The following is a 21,729-nucleotide window of genomic DNA, read 5'->3' on the forward strand; positions in this document are numbered from 1 at the left end:
AAGGGCCAAAGCTATATTGAAAACCAAGTATGGTAAACCCAGTGAGGTAGCAAACGCACATATGCAATGCATAATTGGATTATCCACAGTTCATGGTGGACACCCAGCAAAAATCCATGATTTCTACGAGAAGCTAACAAGTCACATACAAGTGCTAGAGACCATGGGCAAGGTTAACGAAATAGGAGGGTTTGTGCGTGCGACGCTTGATAAATTACCTGGAATCAGAGCGGATCTGGTACGTCTAGACGATAACTGGCAAGAGTGGGGATTTTCAGAGCTAATCGAATCCCTGAGGAAGTGGTGTGACCGTAACCCTATTGTCAGCGAAAACCTTAAACCTGAACCGCCAAAGCCTGACCTGCGAAGTCGTTATCCTCCGAACCGTGACCCGCGAAATCGCTTCCAAGCAAGGAAAAATCCTGCTTACCAGACCAAAGATGAGAGTGCGAAGGTGGGGCGTAACTGCATCTATTGTAATGGCGAGGATCACAGCTCCACCCAGTGCAAGAAAGTCCCTGGCTTGCACCAGCGCAGGCAGATCTTGAGTGACAAGAAACTATGCTTCAACTGTACAGGAACAAGACATCAAGCACGGGAGTGCCACAGCAAGTACACTTGTCAACATTGCGGTGGCAGACATCACACGTCTATTTGTGACAGGCTGCCTAGCAACAGTCAAATGATGTTGGCAACTGGTGAGGGTTCTGTTATTTATCCGGTGGTAGTGGTGTTCGTCGATGGGATCAAATGCAGAGCATTACTAGACACAGGTGCGGGTAGCTCTTATGCGTCAGCGGCTCTGATTGAACGGCTTAACAAGCGACCAACTCATATCGAACATAGACAGATTGACATGATGCTTTGCTCAACAGTTCAAAAGGTACAAGGGTATTCAGTAACGGTTAAAAGTGTTGATGGGAAGTTTGAGATGATGACGAAGATCAATAAGGTGGACAAGGGTGTTCTACTCACAGTCCCAAATCCGAATTATGGAGAACTGATCAGCAAGTATCATCACCTGCAGGGAGTGGTCATGGATGACGATGACAAGAAGAGTGAGTTACCCATTCATGTAATACTCGGCGCCAGCGAGTACTCAAGGATCAAAACTGAGACGAAACCTAGAATTGGTCAGCCGTCTGAGCCCATTGCTGAGTTCACTATGCTGGGTTGGACGATGATGTCCACAGGGAGAGAAGCCGCGCTATCCAACGTTTATTTGACGAAAACATCGGCAGCGGACTACGAACAACTCTGCTCTTTAGATGTTTTAGGACTCGCAGATAGACCAGAAGCAGACCAGCAAAACGTGTTTGCCGAATTCTCTGAGCAACTGAACCGAAGTGACGAAGGTTGGTACGAATCGGGTTTGCTATGGAAGCCGGGTCACGATCACCTGCAATCGAACGAACGCGGAAGTATCAGGAGACTACAAGGTCTAGTGAGGAAGTTGCAGAGAGAGCCTGGTCTGATAGACAAGTACGATGAGATCATCCAAGAGCAACTCACTGAAGGGATAGTTGAGAGAGTTGTAGACGAGCCAAACGAGAGAGTATTTTACATCCCTCACAAACCTGTGAAAAAGGAAACTGCCGTGACCACAAAACTCAGAATTGTATTTGACGCATCGGCTAAGCCAAGTGAAGATAGTCCGTCGTTAAACGAGTGCTTAGAAACGGGGCCTCCCTTGCAGAATCTGTTGTGGAACGTTCTTGTGCGAAATCGCCTAAAGCCAGTAGCCTTAGCAGCTGACATCAAACAAGCCTTCTTACAACTACGCATAAGACCTGAAGACCGGGATGCACTACGTTTCCACTGGCTCAAGAACAAGGACCCTTCAGTTATTGAAGCCTTGAGATTCACGCGAGCGCTCTTCGGGTTGGTCCAGTCGCCATTCTTGTTGGCGGGAACACTAAAGTTGCACTTGCAAAGCCTAAGAGAGAAATACCCAGTGGAGGTAGACGAGATCTTGAGGAGTCTATACGTTGATGACGTCATCACGGGGGGCAACACCAAAGAAGAGGTTCAGGACCTGAAGAAGACGATCATATCAGTGTTTGGGGATGCTAAGTTTACCATGCACAAGTGGAACTCCAACGAGCCTCAGCTAGAGAGTGAGAATGTTGTTCCGGTGCACGAGCCTCAGCTAGACGGTGAGAATGGGGTGCCTGTTGATGAACAGCAGAGTTACGCAAAGCAACAGTTGGGAGTTAAGGAAGGTGAATCCAAGATATTAGGTTTGCCGTGGAACAAGAGAGAGGACACAATTGCAGTGACTTTCCCTGAGGAACCTGTTGATAACACTAAGAGAGGAATGCTACGATTCTTAGCTGCGGTGTACGACCCGCTTGGTGTAGTGTCGCCCACAACTTTAGTGGGAAAGCTTCTATACCGCGAAGTATGCGACAGTCGACTACCGTGGGATGAGAAACTGTCCGACAGAATTGGACAACAGTGGCTGAAGTTTGTGAGGAGCCTCCCCAACAAGGTTGAAGTACTGCGGAGCATACCAAGGTTCAAGGAGCCGATCGAAGGAGTCCAGTTGCATGTATTCAGTGACACAAGTGGAGTTGGTACATCAGCGGCCGTCTATGCAGTGATTACGCAAGCCTCCGGGGTGAGCAAGGGCTTAATAGCAGCAAAGTCAAGATTAGCAAAGAAGAATCTTACAATTCCAAGATTGGAACTTGTGTCCGCTCATATGGCCGCTAACCTGGTGGAGAACGTGAGAGTCGCACTTGAAGGATATCCAATCAAGTCAGTCCATGGGTGGAGTGACAGTACTGTCGCACTCCACTGGATCAAGGGGGGAGGTACTTACAAACAGTTTGTGGCCAACAGAGTCCGCAAGATCAACGACAAAGATTACATTGTATGGAGACATGTCGACTCCAAACACAACCCAGCCGACATAGGAAGCAGAGGCTGCAAGGCAGATCAGCTGTGTAATGTGTGGTTGCCGGGACCACAATGGTTGTCCAAGCCAGAGGAGTGGCCGGGAGACGTAGTGACAGAGCCTAACAAAGAAACGGAAGCAGAAGCTAAGCTTACTAAGGAGGTGTTTGCAGTGGCTGTGGAGGCGAGGGACGACTTCGATGAAGTGCTGGAAAGGCATACCTTCTGGCGAACGATCAGAATCAGTGCATGGGTCATGAGATTCCTTCAAAATTGCCGGAACAAGAAGTGGAACCGAGTAAGCGGACCCTTGACAACAGCTGAGACGGAGATACAGGTCAAGTGGTGGATAAGGCGGGAGCAGCAGAGACACAGTGTAACAGACAAGTTTCTGGAAGACCAAGAAAGGCTCAACCTTCAGAAGAATGACCAAGGAATCTATGTGTGCAGAGGAAGAATTCAAGGACATTATCCGGTGTATTTGCCACCCAGGGTAGTCTTATCAGAAAAAATGGTGCAAGACGCCCACATCTTGACGCTACACGGGGGAGTCGGCCTAACGATGGCGCATGTGAGACAAGAGTATTGGATTCCCCGTCTCCGGCAACTGGCGAAGAACGTGGTTAACCACTGCTATGGGTGTAAGAAGTTCCATGTGACAAAGCTCCAAAATCCACCGCCTGGAAACTTACCAGTGGATCGTACAGAGGGGACATTTCCGTTCCAAGTTGTAGGAGTGGACTACGCCGGGCCCATAATTTACAAGATTTCGAAGAAGAAAGAAGGCAAGGCATACATTTTACTGTTCGCATGCAGTTTAACGAGAGCGGTCCATTTAGAGTTACTAACTGACCAGACCACTGCTGGTTTCATCAGGTGTTTGAAACATTTCATTGCGAGACGGGGGAGGCCTACGAAGATTTATTCGGACAATGGAAGAAGTTTTGTGGCTGCATCCAGGTGGCTCAAGAGTGTTATGAGGGAGGAGAAATTGCAAGACTATCTGGCCCACCACAACATCCTTTGGCAGTTTAACCTCGCCAGAGCCCCATGGTGGGGGGGGTCAATTTGAACGGTTGGTTGGAGTTGTGAAACAGTCATTTTACAAATCTATGGGACGAGCGTACCTGACATTCGGAGAGCTTGAAGAAGTTGCGCTTGAGGTGGAGGTGGCCGTCAATAACCGCCCGTTATCCTATGTTGAAGATGATGTTGAACTTCCGGTGCTAACGCCAAACGTCATGATGCACGGGCTACCTAACCTCCTGCCAGAGGAGGATGCAGAGTCAGTGGAGGAAGTTGAGCTACGTAAGAGGACAAGATACCTCCGTCGCTGCAAGGACATTCTGTGGTCAAGGTGGACTACAGAATACATCAGGAGTTTGAGGGAGAGACACAATCTCAAACACAAGACCAAGGTGCTGACACTGAAAGTTGGAGATGTGGTGCTAATTCAGAGTGAGGAGCGCAACCGTGGAAAGTGGAACATTGGAGTTGTAGTGAAACTCATCAAGGGGCGTGACGGCGTAGTCCGAGCAGCGAGGTTGAGAGCGGGGAAGTCCTACTTGGAGCGAGCAATCCAACAGCTATGTCCTATGGAGCTATCGTGCGACGTACGGGACACACAGTTGAGAAACTCGGTGCAGCTTAATCCTCGAGCCAGAGAGTTCGCCCCTAGGCGGGCTGCTGTAGCTGCGGCGAAGCGGATCAGAGAGATTGCAGAGCAAGGGGACAAGTGAACAGACCCAGGGACGTGCGGAGTCACGAACTATTAGAACTCTTTAAAACGGTTGCTGTTATATAAGCATGGAGCTGTGTGATTATATTTGCTCCACTTGCGTGTATCAAATAGGGGGAGAGTGTCGGACCCAAAATGGGGTTCCTGTGGTGCGTGTGTGACGTAAGCCGAACCGGTCAGGACCGGTTTTGACACTAGAACACGAGGAGAAAAAGAGCGAGCGATCTTGTGAGTACGAGCGAGTTTATCAAACGAGAAACGAATAAATTTTGTTGAAATCATCGCAACAAATTCAGACATGTGGCCGCCATTGAACGAAAACAACTTTTCCAAATGATGATTTGCTTTGACGTCACACAAGTAGAGATGAGTGGGTCCCCTCCCTCGTGATATACGCGCAGATAATGGAGTTTGATTGGGCCGCTTTTGTTCAAGACAATCAAAACAATAGATCTCTTCTGGGAGAGGGAAGAATTTAATCTAGTTTTAATGAATAAATCAAATGATGATTTGATGTCACACAGAAGTGATGAGTGGGTCCTCTCTCTCGTGATATGTGCCTGAAAAATAGATTTTGATTGGGCCGCTTCTGTTGAAGACAATCAGAACAATATATCCTTACTAGGGGAGGACAGAGTTTAATGCATAAATTAATGTGCACATTTATGACACCGATGAAGAAAAAGATACCCGACCGAAACCTAGACACGTCATGCCCTGCGGGCATTCCGTGTAATAAAAACCAAACTGTAAAACAACCAACAACACTGACAACTTACAGTAATCAACCTTATAAAATATAAAATATATAACAACAGTCACTATCCTTTGAAAGAAAAAGGTGTTAAAAAATGAATGTACCTGTCAGTTTGATTGTTAGGATCATAATGTCCTCGCTCCAGCAACATCATTAACTGCCTTTTGAAAAACCTTTCCAATCGGTTGTGAAGTTCCCGCCACCATCTTTCAATCTGTGTTTAAGACAGAATAGAGGACTTGGTCAGAAACTACCCTTTACTTGTATGATTTAACTTGAACTTAACAATAAACTACACAATAATACCTTATTACCTGTGGATGGGCCATAATGAACAGCATCAGTTCCATTACTAGCAGCATCTCCTTGTTGCCTCAAGTAAGAATGAATGGTGGCCATATAACCAGTTTCTGTTCCCTTGTCAAGCCTGAGATTATTACTAATGACTTGGGGAAAAAAGTAGATTCAGAACACAGAGACACTTTTCATCATAAGATGTACATCTCTTTGCTTGTAATAATGCAGTAAACCTGGTTACCAAGCATAATGAGTTACATATATATGAAGAAAAATTGTTATTCTTTTCCTTCATGGTTATCGTTGTTCTTTTCCTGTGTGAACTTAATCTGACTCAGCCTGTATACAATCACAATGCATGTCAAATCATAACTATGTTATTTATTATTCGTATTATTTAGTACAGTACCTCTCATTTCAATTCCTGTTAAATTATTGTGCTCAGAAAACTACTATATACTATGCTTCTTTACTTAATAAATCAGTCAATGTTACTCCCTCCTACAAACTGGAAAATTCTTAGAATTCAGCAAGGAAAATGTTTCTTCTTAGTTGTAAATATCCCTTTAGATAAATGAGAATTTGGAAGAATTACTTCTAAATTTCACTGAGCCCACAAGTCAGGTTGGGGAGAAAAAAAGTGTGTGTGTACAGGAGAGGAAAGGAAAGGGTTGGGGTAAAGAAGACCGAGATTAAAATTGACTGGTGTACATATCTCACCTTTTGACTCATACAAGAGTTGTAAATACCACCTTCCAATAATTTTGGGGTCGGAGTTTGAGGTCCAGAGCTTTAAGTACAGTATATATCCACTATATGCATCTTGGAGTCCATATACAGCCAAGGGGAATGTAGAATTCATGAATCCCATTAGTTTATCGTGACCATCACCAGAATGAGTATGATTTGGCCCCTGTAGTACATTACAACAAAGATCCCTTATAACATTTTCAGTGAGTACAACAATGAATATACAAAAGAGAAATCGACAACGTAACACCCCACAGGTACAATGTGTAAAGAATAATCAAGTAGCTTTACTTCAAGGTAAAAGAAAATAGGTATTTCAGAGCATAAATTATGAGCACTGCTGTCTGCTGTTATAAAGAAGACACTTACCATTGATGTGAAAGTACCGGCAGCTCCTCTCTTGTGCTTTCTTTTCCCCACACCTCCCCTCCGTTCAAGACCATCCGGATCTAATTCAGTCATTAAATCGTAGACAAAATTTCGAGGCACTGCTAGTTGGTGCTGTTCCCGTATCTTGCGTTGCATAGAGCGGTAACCCAGAAGCTGGCCTGGCCCTTGTAGTTCGCTCTGCAATGCTGCTTCTACCTCCTTCAGGTCGGTATTGTATTCAATGTACTTGATATCAAAATATGCCAATCTCCTGCTTAAAGTTCCTAAGCTCCAAGCATACTGGGCATAATCTCGGGACACAAAGTCTAAAATTTCCCTTCTAGACAAATTCTGAAGTATGTATCGCTTTAAATCTTGTTTTAATTCAGCGTCCTCTTGCCAATCTGGGTTTCTTATGCGACTGGCCATATTAAACTCGTTGGTAATATAGACTACGTCCGAACTGGAGCGTTATCAGACCAACACAAGTAATTTAACTAAACGCAGCGAGTCGCGCTCTTTTTGCGCGGGAAACAGCTATCCGCTGGCCTACAACATCGGGTACTTCATGTACTGGGTCCTATCCGCTGCCCGGAAACGTCGCGGGCTACGAGAACACTGGGCCAGTCGAACAAAACTTAAATTGAGTTTTGAAACGCTATGAGAACGATGGGCCAGTGTGTGGACCACTGTTCTCATAGTTATTTCACAAGGATATCCTTTCTTTATTTTGATTTTTGGGGTTGGGATTTTACTGTTGTTTTCAATGTCCATTTGAAATAATATTTTCTATTTGCATTCAATGTACATGTATGTTTTTCCCATTTATTTTTATCACATTTTTTTTAATTCATAAATTTTTTAGTTTGTTTTCAAGCTGTTTTTTTTTATCTATTTATTTTGAAAACAATAAGAAATTATATTTTGCTTTTATTTCATTTTGACATTATTTCTAAAATTTACGGTTTGTTATAACATTTTGACTGTTTTTCCTTATGAGAACAGTGGGCCACCATAATACACTCCTTCAAGTGGCAATGAAGATGCATATTTATACAAACATCATTCTTTCCATATAGTTCCTCAAACTGACGGTAAAACTTAAGCAAAAGCAAGTCAGCTTTGTTTAGATCATTTTGTGAAAGAACTGGAACAGTGAGAAGGCGACATGCCCTTACGAAGGAATCCCAACAGTTCAAATGCTCATTTGGTAGCAGACCATGAAGAGCATTAGTTCAGTAGATAATTGTCCAGTTTTTCCACTGTGAAGCTTTGTATTTCCCATGGTTAGAGGCAATCTTATGTGGTAATCTTCCAAAACCAGTTCCTACATCCAGCTTGTTAATCCCTCCTCTCCATGTGTGCATATCTTCGGTGTAAATGTAAGTCATTACATCGTCTTGGCCAGTGTTCTCTGTCAAATCCAGAGAAATCCCTTCCAGTCTTGACAGACCCGGGGAAGCTTTTAAAACATTTGGAGCAAGCCCTTTCAGCTAAATGGCCTTTAAAACCACAAAGTTTCCTAGTAGCTGGAAATATGTCAGATGCTGCCAAAAGAATTGCACCACGGAATACAAGAGGAATGTGACTCAGACATGAATGGAGCCGTATCCCTTTCCAAAGGACTTGCATCTCATCTACTAAAGGCTTTAAAAATGGGTTTATACTCTTGGGCATAGTTTCCATATCTGCTATGACACCTACAAGAATTACATTGACTCCCACTTAAAGCGCTCTTCCCTTGGTAAGTTAAGTAGGACTAAGTAAATTACTCCCACTGAAACATCACTCCGTCTTGAATAGGGCTGAAACCAGTCCACATTTAAGCCAAATGCTAAACTTCTTGGTGATTTTAAGAAGTCTTGTCCTTTGAACGTTAAAAAATCCTTCCATACTTGGCCATCATAAATATCACTGATAACCCCATTTGTAACTTGTCGCTGTCTCCAATGCTCACACTTGTCGGCAAAGTTGGGCCTTTTCAGCAAGGTCTCAAGCTGGTTTATCACACTGTTAAAACAGTACACTTTAAAAGGATAAAAACATTCCTTTCCGTTTGACAGCACAACTCTTTTTGCCAGCCTCGCTCCACATTCCCTTGCTCCCTTACCCTTCTTAAAAGCTTTGTGCACACAGCACTCTGCAACAATCCTTCCTCCAATTTGTTGAGTGCAGTCACTAGGGTCATACAGGGATGAGCAGTTGGGACACACCACGTATTTAACAAAATCATCACGGTCAAGGTTAACCAGTTGTCGTAGTACGTAAAGGGAAGTTGGGAACATAGTGCAGAATTTAACAAGATATTCACAATGACATGTTGTGCCAACCAGATGCAAGAACTGGAAAAAGAAACGAAGAAGCCATTCAAGCCCATTGTTGCTAATTTTGCAATTTGCTTGCCACAGAAGGATAAAAAGAACGAACTGGTCAATGGAGCAGGGATGTCATTTTCTTGGAGACTGTAGACTTGTCACGTGGTTCTGGGAGAGGCTGTTCTTTGCCTAAGTCATCAAGAATTGCCTCAGGAAAATCATCCCAAAATTCAGGCTCTTCATCTTCTGCATTTTCTTCCTCATCCACATTTTGAGCATCTTTCTCACCCTGTATAAAAAAGGATAACTGTCTTTATTGCATAGGGGGCAAAGTTACTGAATGCCAATTGGTCGAAAAAGAGGGCATTTTCTTGCCACTGATTATCTGAGCACCCAATTTCTACATTTAGTTGGTTTCTTCATTTTGTGCTGCGGCAGCAATGACTTCTTTCAGGTTCTTTGGGGTTTGACTCTTAAAGCCAGATTGTGCCAAAAAAATACTTGAAAATTAAGTGCTACAGCAACAAAGGAAATTCCTCAAAGTGAACTTTCATTTCTTACAAGAAACAGCAAAAAATTATTTGCTGCACAACTAGGCAATTTGCAAAAACTTTGAAAATACATATGAAAATGAATCCTTAATTCTACTCGGCCTAGTGCGATTACATAACATTGCATTGATGTACTGCAATAATTGATTTTTTTTTTCTGTTAAAAATCACTCAAAAGAAGACAATGAAGTTTGAGTGATTTGAATGAAATATACAAATGTTATTAATAACTTGCCCTGATTTTTGGAATTCTCTTAACATTTATGTCTTTATCAGAGTAGGAAAATAACATTTTCTGTAAGATTATTCAAGTTGACTTTCCGATGTTCTCTTTTCCAGTCTAGTAATCACAGTGCTCCTCATGAGACTTTTGCCGCATTCAGACTAGGTGTTTAGGTAACATTCTTTGGAACAGGCAATAGTCTGAACATACAGACCATAGCTTTTATTTGGTGCCCAAGTGAAAATCTCAGTACCATGATCAAGCACAGGTAGTACAATGACACAGGTCATTAGCATGGGTACTGGTCTGTCAGTTGCCATGCTTTTCCCCCGTGCTTCCCGACAGTAAACAAAATGGAGATTGTTATATTGACAAATAAGAATATGACTGCTCCTTGGGCACCAAGGATTAAGTGGCTGGGCACAGAGCCCTGGCATGGTCACCTAGTCTGAACAGGGCCTTAGAACTTAGTACTTAGTTCCCGCCCCACCTCCAAAAAAATAAAAAATTTCTCGAGCTCTGCTTCATAGCAAAAGTCTACAAATCTAAAATATTCGAATAAGTAAGGATTTAGTTAAACATTTGACAATAAAAATCTGCGATAAAATATTGTAAAACATAGCATGACATTTCGACGTTTCCAGAACGTCATTATCAAGTGAAAGTAAAATAATGAAATCAAGTATATAGAGTGATGAGATGAATAAATTGAAAGTTAAACAAAGAGTTTGGCTCTAATGTAGTCAACCAGGGTGTTTAAATTGGGTCTTATTGTTATTATGTACAACATTTCATAAACAAGACAATCCCATTTCCTGCTACACTTTTTGAGCATTCTAAATTGGCTCTCATTGAGTAGGCCAATGTTCCCATGGGCATTTCTCAGATGGTGACCAAGTGTCTTATCGAAACAATGGTTCATTGTGCAAAGGAATTGTCCTCTACGCATCAAGCATTCGTCGATGAATGTAATCATAAATAGATATAGGAGGCCTCAAGTAAATACTTTGCAGGAAAATTTTAGTTCTAACCACGGTCTGAAAAGGAAGTTTTCAACATTTTAGAACGACTTTGTATTTCACGCTACGCGAAATACAAATTTGTTCTGGAAACGCGAGGAAGTATTTTAGCCATGTAGGACAAGCTCATTCTGTCTGTAATTCCAGCTGTAAGCAAAAGAGTTGATATTCTAAAACATAAGTAAAATTTGTCTTGGGTAATTTATCTACTTTTTGTTCGAGCGACGTAAAGTTCGAGAAAATCTTCTAAAATATACTGCAACTTGAAGTAAACAAGTTGCCCGCCGCGATTCTGTTTTCGGTGAGATTTACCAGAAGTTAAAAATGATCGTTCTTATGTGACATTTGACGTGACAGTGGCCCCAAGGGAGCGAAGCCATTTGGGGGCGTTCGGTAAAATGTCTGGGCTCAGCGGCAGGCATTTCCTTTCCTTCCCTGCCCTTCCCCCCCGCTCCTACTTTTTTTGCTCCTTTTTGCCCATTGCCCTCGCTCGCGCGCTTACCCCGCTTGGCTTGAAGGAAACGGAAACGACTGCTACGCAGGCTAAAGACCTGGTAAAACCCTACAGTATGGAAATTTTCTGTTTTGTTTCAAAATATGTTGCTATGCTTTTTTTACTGTAGTGATCTGATCATTAACGAGGCAAAATTCTTTAACTGCTGTAATTAGCCTCACATACTTTAAGCCCAAGAAATTGCTTTGAATAGTGTCTGCGTAAATTATGTGTGTATTTGCATGCACGCAATAAAATTGCTCTTTGATCTACTTCCAAAAGCATAAGTATTGTTTATTTGAAAATTTCTGGCTGGAGAAGCTTTTTTTGATTATTCTATTTTTGGTAAAAAGCAACATGTTTACAAACATTGACAAGTTATAGTTGTGCTTTCCTGAGTACAAGCTGTCTTCCATTACAGTACCGCTCAAAAGTAAGTTACCAGTCTTGTCTTGTTTCTCACGAGACAAGAGTTGCGTCTTTCAATACGAGAATCTCGTCTCGCGAGAATCACTGAGATTCTTGCAAGAAGATTCTATCCGTGCCATTTTTAAAACAGCCTGTGCCAACAGTGGATAATTCTGCAACATGCATGCACCAACTAAGTGCTTATTTTTACAGTCACTCATTAAGATGCCCTGGTTACCCATAATGCACTTGATTTGATCAGAAAGTGCCCTTGGAACAGTGACCTGCTTGTTTGTTTGTTAAAGATTTTAGATTTTGCCAGTTTAAATTTATCAATCAGTTGGCAAACACGTAGACCGGTACTTTCCAAAATGTACGTAACACACCTAAGGTCGCTCTTCCATAACAAACGGATGCGTGAATTTATCATAATAATATCAAGCTAAAGTGCTCAGCAACAACAAGAAGTTCGTGACATGCTTACCTTCTGGATTTTGTTCAGTCATAGTTCCATCTTTAGAGGAATACGTTGATCAAAAGGGATCTGGCATAGAATAGGTCGCCGTGGCTGGTCCATCGCCCCAGGTTTTAAAAGCTTCGTTGAAATACAATCGCTTATTCCTGAAAATTTAGCTTTTCGACACAGTTTCATTGCAATGTTCACAGAAAAGTTTCTCCTTGTGCTTAGACGATTGAGAGCGCCGCTGAGATCCCGCACAAACTCCACGCATATTTTTTCCTGTTCCACTGGAAAGCAAATAGCCCGTCTTCGGAATCGTAGCCACAACCACTGCGAAATCAAGAATCGGCAAATTCTGCTCAGAGCGGTTTTTCAGTTTTCACTAAGCTAAAAGCGCTCTACTATTGCTGGGAACGAGTTTCACCGCGCTGTTTCCCAGGTAACAGCCTCGTCATCATGAGATACACACTAGAAGGATGATCACATGGTGTTGTTATGAAAGCTTCCCTTGTCAAAAAGTTTGTCACATTCGCAAGTGGCGGGAGTTTTGAGATTCGCTGCACTAGCCACTGTTATTGCTGTTTTACAGTAGAAAACCATGTCTGCCATCAATCGCGGCCAAGAAGTCTCGCTCTCGGACAGTCATGTGTTGCTGTTGCAAGATACCATAAAAGAAACTAGAGGTTTACGCGCGCAGGTTGCCGAGAGAGCAGATAAGGAAGATGAAGTAGTAAACAGAAGGCTGGAACAACTGGTCAGCAGAGTAGATGAGCTTTGTAAAAAGGTGAACAACGCTGATGCATCTAGAAAAAGAAAAAGGAACACCAGCCATTTTGCAAAGGTTCCAAGCAAATGAAGGGTAAGATCTTGCTTTATTTTTATTCGTCTTACGGCAGTCAGGATCGATTGAAGAAGGATTTTGCCACTTATAAGCTTAAAAATGCAAAAATGTTCTCACCTATTATTAAGCTTGTGGCTGTATGTACCATTGCTATGGTATGAAAACCAGTAATGAAGCTAAAAGTAAACTTAAATTTTGACTGAAACGCATGTCTTAAATCGCTGATGTCTCATTGATGTTGAAGGTGAGCGAAGTGAAGTTTTGAATTCGACTCCATATGCATATAAACATCAGTAAGCTTTGAATTTGTAACTATTATTAAAAGGTTGCGTTTGATTGACCGTACATGTATTCCGGAATTAGCGGAAAATCTGTAAGATTTCTCTTTCTAAGTAAATTTGGGAAGACGTATCTGCAAACTTTCCCTGACACATGATAAGCTTAATGCACTTATCAATTGAAATCCCGACCCCCCCCCCCCCCACCCCAGGCCAAGGTGGGGATTTGACTTGACATCATTACAAATCTTAACAAACCCCCACCCTACTGGGGTATATTGACTGGTAAAATGGGGAAACCTATGTTGGTAAAATAATGAAGACAGGCCAAACACGACTCCTATTGACCGAGATAAGAAGTACATGACCTTCAAAGCTTTGCTCTTACGAGTACGTCTTTCAAAGATCTCCCTAAGTTTCTTTACGAAAGTAGGGGAATATCTTTGTAGATCTCTCTTAGCAGAGGCTGGTTTTCTATCAAATGCCATTTACTCATCAGAATGGTTTTTAGGTTAGGCACAGATGGGCGATATTCCGTAACAAACAGCAAATTGTTTTGGCGCGTTTTTTGTTTGTTTTGTAGTGCCGACATTCTTTCGCTGAAATTGACTTCTGAGGGAGTGTTATCTATAAGGTTATCGGGGTAACCTCTGTTGCATAGTCTCTGTTTGAATAGAGTGATGTTTTCTTCAAATTTTGTTTTTGAAGAGTTTGTTCTGAGAAGTCTTAAGGCTTCGCCTTTGATAAAGCCTTTCCTGATGCCTGGAGGGTGGCAGGAAGAAAAATATGTGTACTGGAACATTTCTGTCGGTTTGAAGTGCGTCAAGTTTTGATTCTTTTTTGAATCTTTCGCCCTTGTATATACATGTGTCAAAGAAAGTGATATCAATATCTGAAATTTCAGCCGTGAATTTTATGGTCGCATGATAGTTGTTGGCTTATTTAGCTCTATAAAAGTTTGGATTTCATTTTTGCTTACGTTCCATAGAGAGAAGACATCATCGATGTCGAAAAATAATTTGGAAACTTACCTTTCAAAACCAGATGTCAAAACAAAACTGCAAAGCGCGGCTCATCGAAATCCAGCGAGCGACACCAGTGACCATGTGAAGAAATTCCTGTGAGGAAACTAGGCATGAGTCCAATCCCCACCTCGCTCCCCGACCTCGATGAATGTGTAAAGCAAATCCTGAGAAATCCCCCACCCCCACGGGCGAACCGTGCCTTCAAATACCATAAAAATCCTCCACATTCCCCCACCTTGGCCCGGGGTTGGGGGGGTCGGGATTTCAATTGATAAGTGCATAATTTCAGAGCGATTTTGTGAAAGATTTCCGCACAGCCCCATACATTTATTATGCATGCAGCACTGTCATACTAACCATCTCATACAAAGAACGAGCATGAATTGAGTTTGAGACGCAAATCCCTTACATAATTTCTGTATGGGGCTGAGTGAAAATCTTGCGAGAATAGGGTAAATCAAACACGCCTTAAGTTAGGGGGTAGGTTTCTAAAGAAACCGAGGGGTCTAAAACACAGGTAACAGGTTACAGGTACAACCCTAACCCTAAACCCTAATTTAACCCAAGGTTAGAGTTAGCGTTATGCCTGCAACCTGTGACCTGGGTTTTAGACCCGCCGTAAAGAAACTGTGGTGCTGTGTTGGTGGGGAGGGGAAACAAATGTTTGGTTTCATCAACAGAGTTACAAAATTATTGATAAGGTAAAGAGATTTGAGCGTGATGTTTTGAGCATTAGCCATTCTTTTGGATTTCCTTGCACCCGGAATTTAGGGAAACTCTCGAAATGCTAGCACTCAAATTTATTTACAGCTATCTTTTGTTAAAAAATTATGATGAAATACAGTAAGACCTTCAATCAGCTGCCAAATAAATTTATTCTAGAATGACGAGAGGAATGAAAACAACTCAATTCTTGAAAAGAACAACTCGTGATCTGTTCCAGCACATTTTGGAAACAAATTTTAAGAACCCAGTGTATTTTATCCCTGAAAAAAAAGTTCTAAACACTTAATTTCCCACTGAGTTGATAATTGCCCAAGTATGGAAATAGGCCCACACAAGGTAAAGAATAAATTCTTGGTGGGTTCAAATCCCTCCAAATCAAATGTTTTTTTTTGTTTTTTGCCCATGTGAATCACATTTTGTTCCTGGGGAGTGCTCAGTAGTAAATTAAGCAGTTTCTTTAATTCCACACCAAGATTTACACTGTACAGTTAATTATCTGTCTGATTTCTCAGGTAAATGTATAACCACTACTGTGCTACACAACATTTTATCTTCCAAGTTGGCAAATATTCCTTTCTGGTAAACAGTTATAAAAATCAATGAAGGCAAGGATCTAATATCAGCATACAGCGTATGCTTCAATTTGATTGAAAGAAAATACTATTCTCATTAGGACATGGTAGCCAATATTTATTATTAATAGTCGAAGCAAATATATAAGACATTTGAATTTAGTTAACAGTAAATGTATATTGATCAGGTTTTGTCAACTGGATAATTTAGCTACATCATATTACTCAATAGGCTTTGAGCTGTTGGTTGCTGTTGTGGATACCTGTTTCAAACAAAACTTTTCATGACATAATGGCCTTGCACATGGTTTACTTTCTGCCTTTTTTTACACTCTAGAATGAATTCCATAAAATGTACAAAGCCTTAAATGGAAATGGAGATTTTACTGGATTTGACCTTGAAGAAGGGTAAGTTACTATGCAATACTGCATGATGTTTTGGTAACTTTTTAAAAAAGTTATTTTTAGAACATTAAATGATAATTTTTTTTTTCAAATTGACACAAACTTAGACTGCATGTATACAACTTGTAGCTGTTATTTCTTAGGGTCCATGCTAGACTTGTGTTTTTTTGAAACCACACTGTTTGGACTTTTGATCACAATATATTAGTTTCTAATATTATATTCTAGTACCTCATCCGGACTGATCAGGAAATTGTGTTGTTTCCAATATAGCCCACAAACTCTACCCTGCCTTCTTCTGCTCTAACAAATCAAGAACATCCTACAAATTTTAGAGGAACTGTATGTTGAGTGCAGCTGTAAGTTTGAGGCTTTTGGAAGACAATATCATCCCATCATAAGGTTAAGATCTAATATATAATTTGTTTATCTTTGTCAAGTTTTGATTGCTTTCTTTTCTGTTGTGGAAGTCTAGGACTGCAAGTGAAGGAATTACCGCACTGTGTTGACACCAAAATTGTAGAGTCAATTTACAGTGATTATGGTGGAAAAGAGCACTGCCCATGGTCTGTTGCACAACTGAGAGGCAAGTTTTTTTCCTTAAAGTACAGTGCTTCTCAAACAATAATGATTTGAAGGTTTCAATGCAATTCTATCATGGGAGTTTCCTCCAATCAATAAGGTCTCTTTCTACATGTGTAGAGACTTAATGTATCACATGTGGGAAAGCTTAGATCTCTGTAAAGTGTTTCAGGAAAAGGCATAAGCACAAAAGAATATTGTCCTTTACTATTTTTTTTAAAACACAGCAAAAATATTTGAGCTGAAATAAAAGAAATGAGCCAAGTACATTCACGCCCTTGCCCTTTGAAGCCTTGTTCGAAAGTTAATTATTACTGACAGAACTTAAGAGCTAATTAACAATTGATTCATGCGTCAGCGTGCTTCATCGAGATATGAAGCACGCGGGAAGTTCGGAGAGCACGAAAGATGCGTAAGAGTTGCTCGAGGCGTAGCCGAGAGCAACTCTAGCTTCTTGAGTGCTCTGCAAACTTCCCAAGTGCTTCATATCTCGATGAATGCACAGCTGACGCATGAATCAATTGTTTTATAACATTTTCAACGGGGTAGTTTTTAAACCCGTTCGATTCTAGGTTGGCCAGAGGTTTCCCAAGCATTCAGCCAATGTGCAAAATGGTAATAAACCACCCCATGTTCGGTAAAAATACACATCTTACGGGGTAAAAAAGGCAACACCCCTTTGGTCTACAGTAGTTAAAGTTTCTAATTATGGAATAAAATACACTGGTTGCCAATTAAAAATTTTCCAAAAAACAAACTTGAAAATTTGATCCTCGCGTTACATGGGAGAATTCTTTCCGCTTGCGAGGACATGTCGGTTTGTTTACGCAAGATTTACGCAGTTGTCACGTCTCAAGAATGAAAATAAAAAGAAAACAGACAACTGAAGCTTCCCTAAATGAAAAATTTATTCAATTAAGTCTTTGTTCTAAGAAGCAAAGTCGTACAATTTTTAATCCGAGACGATGAACGCGCAAGTGATTTGAAGGAACTGCAAGTCCATTTTGAAGTCAATTTATCGAACCGTGTGTACGGTTTTCAAAAATTTCGCAACAAAACTGTTAGGAATACGAAGAAGCTTTCAATTAGAAAAGTATTTAAGTACGGGCAATTAACGGTTGGCATAATATGCGAAAAAATTCCTTCTAACATAATGTGATTTTTGAAGCTACTCGTGCGTTCCATTATTGTGGTCGTGGAAGCGAAATGTCCCGCTTCCACGACCACAATAATGGAACGCACGAGTCGCTTCAAAAATCACATTATGTTAGAAGGAATTTTTTCGCATATTATGCTTAATACTGCGTTCCCTTTAAGTACAAATTCACAATCAAACCTGTAATTTCTTGTGAATTAAATTCCCACAAGTACTCGAACGTTACCAAGAAAGTTCGTGGCGTATAATCAGTAAATAATGATCTGAAATGTCCGCTTGCTGATCGACGGCTGGATAAAACAACAATATCTCCTTGAAGCACAATTTCTTCGCCGTTAATTATCGGATTTCCGCTTTTGAAACTATCGAGTATTCCTTAGCAGTCTTTCTTTCAGTTTATCGTTTCGAAAAGATGTCTTTTCCCTCTGAGAAAGCGAAATTGGCGCCTGAAAATTAATAGTTTTGCGAGACACGATGTCACGGGCCTTGTTCTCTTTTTTCCTTTTCTTTAGGTTTTTTTCGGGAGTTAAAAACTCCAATCCCAAAGGAAAAGTGGGAAGAGCTTCTTCATCAGCTGGTTCCCTTGTTGTCATCTGTAGTTAAACGTTTTGCTGAAGATTTCTCCCGTTTTTGAATGCAAAATGGAGAAAGTCGCTCACCGAGTTCTCGAGGCATTTGTTTGCTGACGTCATCAGCGTGCACAATAGGAATATGAAGCACGCTCGCGCAATTGAATTTGATTGCGCGAATTTACTAGCTATGTTATAAATGTAGTTGGAGGGTGTATTCTCTCAGTGCATCTGTTATGTATGCATTGTTTCTTTTTTTTTTTTTATGCAACTCTCATTTTAAACTTTTTGTTTCCATAGTTATTATCGGTTTTGTTTTGTTTATACATTTTTTTATGGTAGCTCGATCATATGGTTAAACATGTTGTTTGCTGTTCATTTTACAGAGGCCTGTAAGACCTATCACAGGTCCCACATTGATGCAAGGACAAGAAGAATCAACTCTACAGCTGAGGAACACAAGCAAACCTGTAGGAGAAAAGGACAAAAAAGAGATGTAAGTTTACTTTGAAATACCTGTACCCATCATGTATTTCTTTTGCATCAGAGTGTAATTTGTAATAAGAAATTAATTTGTTACACAAAATAAAACTGTTGCCTGTCTAGTTATAAATGCTATGTTGAGTGTAGCTTTAAGAAAAAAATGATATCAGTGGAGTATCTAGTGCTAAGAGAATCCATGAATTTCCCACTGGGTATATAAAGCTGTAGTAAGGAAATGGTAGTCGACCAAACAAGGCAAGGAAAATTATCTTTGACCCTGTCAGGAATCGAACCCATATCACCTCCTGATTTCCACCATAATTATACCCACAACTTGCTCCCATTTGGCGTCATTAGTCATAGCTGATCAGTAGAGCGATGATAATAAAATCTGGAGGCTGTGGGTTCAGTTCCCAACCAGGTCAAGAGTTTTTCCCTTACATTGTGAGGTCTCCAATTTCCTCACTTGGGCTGATGCACAGTGGGAAATTCATGGCTTCCCTTAGCATTACAACATACACTGCAGAGTTAATTCTCTGATCTATCATTAATAGTACTAGTGTTACATCGTTCGTTAACATCAGAAATTGACATCTTTATATCTGTTCTAAAAAGAGACAATATAATATTGTTCACCATTTTTATTTTTGACATTAGCTCAGTCTGTAAAATGTAGGGATGTTGCTAAATACCAGCTTTGGGTAAACTTCACTGTCTGAAAGAGGTGTTACAGTTATCATTGGGTAACTTTCAACAGCGCAGAAATACTTGAGCCTAATTTTAAAGGTGCACAGTCCAAAAAAAGCTGGCTGCGTTAATTAGTAGGCCTGATGAAATTTCTTTTAGCTTTATTCCCATAAATATGTCATAAATGACAAGATATCTTTGACATTTTACTAGTGTGCAGATTCATGTATTACCTGTATGGTTTTCTTGTCTGTCATGCACATCTGATCAGTGAAGTCAGTTTTATATTTATTTAGCAATGCAAAAAAAGTTACCGTTATGATAATTTGAAAGAAAATATTTAGAATGTTAACTTTTTAGTGTGAGAATAACAAGGTTACCTTTCAACTGTTCCACAGAAACTTGAACACAAATTGACGGCATTAGAGTGTGTAGAGTGGACGGCAACAACAAAGGAGGAAGTACAGGAAGTTTTAACCCCAGAATACACCAGCTCCGATGAGAGCTCGTATGAAAGTGGGTCTGACTCTGAGTCTCATGAACTGGTGTGCTACCAAGTCAAGCACCTCTCTTGGGAAAGAACACGCCTCACCAAGGCAAAAAAGGCACTGGATACAGTGTATGAGAAAAGCTTATCACAAAGGGTACGACAATCCCTAGTTCCTCGGGAGCTTCATGAGGAGATGTCCAGTCGGGATGTTCCCAGGGCCGTAGCCAGTATGAGGCAAACCGAGGCACTTGCCTCAGTCATTGTTTTTTTTTTTTCGGGGAAAGTTAGATTTTTTTGAAGGAGAAAGAAAGGCACTAGCAGCAAATAAATTCACAAACAGTTAAATAAATATAAAAAAATGTTAACACAACATGGTATTATATTTAATGATAACGCGAATCAGGCAGTGGCCTGAATTACGGATGAGAAAAATTAAGCAAAAATTCATGCTAACCAGGCAGCGACTTCTTAAAAACTGCCTCGTTTTCATGTGTTTTGACGCCATTTCTCGAGTCTTCTGTCCTCTCTGATCTGAATGAGGAAAATCTATCAAAATGCAGCGTTCTATTTCCCTGCTAGCAGAGGTCTCTGCTAGCAGGGAACGTTCTATCTAATAAACAGCTTTTTTCAAAGGAAGCGGTAAGTAGATACTCTCTTAACATGCTTTCAGTTCTTCTCAATAATCGAAACAAAATTTAAGCTTGTTTTAACATTATTTAGCTAAGCAACTTTGACTTTCAGTCCATCTAGTAAAGATAGTGATGTCAGTGAAGAAGCCACCGGAGATGGTGGGAAAGAAGTTGTATAGTCTGTAGAGGCCGAAAGCGGACAGGCGACAGCGCGACTAAGTACAGGAAGCTGTTCGTGCGAGCGCAGCTTTAGCACTCTCCGCAAGTTGAAGACCTGGAGTGAGTTGCATAAAATTTAATGTCGGGCGTAACTGCTAAGGCCAGACCTTCATCCCAGTCACATTCAGTATTTTAGCACAGGCTGAATGGCCTTGCATTAGCCCATGTCCACAGCGAAATCCCTGTGGACCCGCTCGAGGTTCTACAGCGATGGGATGCTAGTGGGCATAGGCGAATCACGCTGGCATTTAACAGCTTAATTCGTTGCCTTTTAGAAACGAAAATCCTCAAATAAGAACGTCCGAGACCAGCTTTTATGAGCCTGCGAGACTGAGCACCCCCAACAAACCCTACTTTTCACGAAACCGCTGGTCAGCCGAACCTTGTTTAGGTCATGGGCCAGATGATTATGGAAAAGACTCCTCTTTTCCCTTTTAAAAGAAGCTTTATTATAATTTTGAAATTACGAATAAGTGAGATTTCAACTTCTTAAATTAAAATTATGAATTTTGTCAAATAAGTTGTTAAGTGCTTGAGAACTAATACTATTGAATAGATACGACTTTTCTTGATTATGTTACAGTTCAAATAGTTCCCAAGTAAAAAGTAAAAGATCAAAATTAGCGGGATTTTTCAAAGAATGTAGAAGTCAGATTTAACCGTTACTTGTAAATAATGCCATTCTCAAAAGGGGTCAAGTGTCCCTAACACCACGAATTTTATTTTTTTGGATTAAGAAGTGTGTTGAAGCCCCCACTTCCGTGAGCTGTTAAATTTCAGTATCTTAGT

General features: G+C 40.9%; 2 protein-coding genes and 2 pseudogenes across 5 annotated transcripts in view; 1 reads left to right on the forward strand and 3 right to left on the reverse strand.

Annotated features, from left to right (window-relative positions):
* LOC146470965 (uncharacterized) overlaps positions 1 to 7,655 on the reverse strand; it is a 9,829-nt pseudogene extending 2,174 nt beyond the window's left edge. The window contains exons 1-4 of the transcript XR_014866908.1: positions 6,810 to 7,655; positions 6,411 to 6,603; positions 5,700 to 5,839; positions 5,498 to 5,607 (exon numbers count right to left, since the gene is read on the reverse strand). The product of XR_014866908.1 is annotated as an uncharacterized LOC146470965 (transcript). The remainder of the gene's footprint in view (positions 1 to 5,497; positions 5,608 to 5,699; positions 5,840 to 6,410; positions 6,604 to 6,809) is intronic.
* The window catches only part of LOC146470963 (uncharacterized), a 15,233-nt gene extending 6,887 nt beyond the window's left edge, over positions 1 to 8,346 (reverse strand). The window contains exons 1-2 of the mRNA XM_085121371.1: positions 8,221 to 8,346; positions 7,823 to 7,930 (exon numbers count right to left, since the gene is read on the reverse strand). Of these exons, the coding sequence (XP_084977497.1) occupies positions 7,823 to 7,858 (36 nt within the window). The 5' untranslated portion in view covers positions 7,859 to 7,930; positions 8,221 to 8,346. The remainder of the gene's footprint in view (positions 1 to 7,822; positions 7,931 to 8,220) is intronic.
* LOC146470953 (uncharacterized) overlaps positions 1 to 20,559 on the forward strand; it is a 174,279-nt gene extending 153,720 nt beyond the window's left edge. The window contains exons 2-6 of one of the 3 annotated variants that reach the window (XM_085121378.1): positions 15,305 to 15,727; positions 16,058 to 16,128; positions 16,601 to 16,711; positions 18,819 to 18,928; positions 20,001 to 20,559. In XM_085121378.1, the coding sequence (XP_084977504.1) occupies positions 16,089 to 16,128; positions 16,601 to 16,711; positions 18,819 to 18,928; positions 20,001 to 20,390 (651 nt within the window). In that variant the 5' untranslated portion in view covers positions 15,305 to 15,727; positions 16,058 to 16,088 and the 3' untranslated portion in view covers positions 20,391 to 20,559. Of the gene's footprint in view, positions 1 to 12,831; positions 13,138 to 15,304; positions 15,728 to 16,057; positions 16,129 to 16,600; positions 16,712 to 18,818; positions 18,929 to 20,000 lie in introns of those variants that run through there. The other 2 variants (XM_085121377.1, XM_085121379.1) reach the window with 2 other exon arrangements.
* Positions 7,942 to 10,218, reverse strand: LOC146470966 (uncharacterized; annotated as a pseudogene).
* Positions 20,560 to 21,729: the final 1,170 nt, after the last annotated feature.

Source organism: Pavona decussata, unplaced genomic scaffold (genome assembly GCF_977016875.1).
Source record: "Pavona decussata unplaced genomic scaffold, jaPavDecu1.1 SCAFFOLD_108, whole genome shotgun sequence".
Taxonomy (NCBI): domain Eukaryota; kingdom Metazoa; phylum Cnidaria; class Anthozoa; order Scleractinia; family Agariciidae; genus Pavona; species Pavona decussata.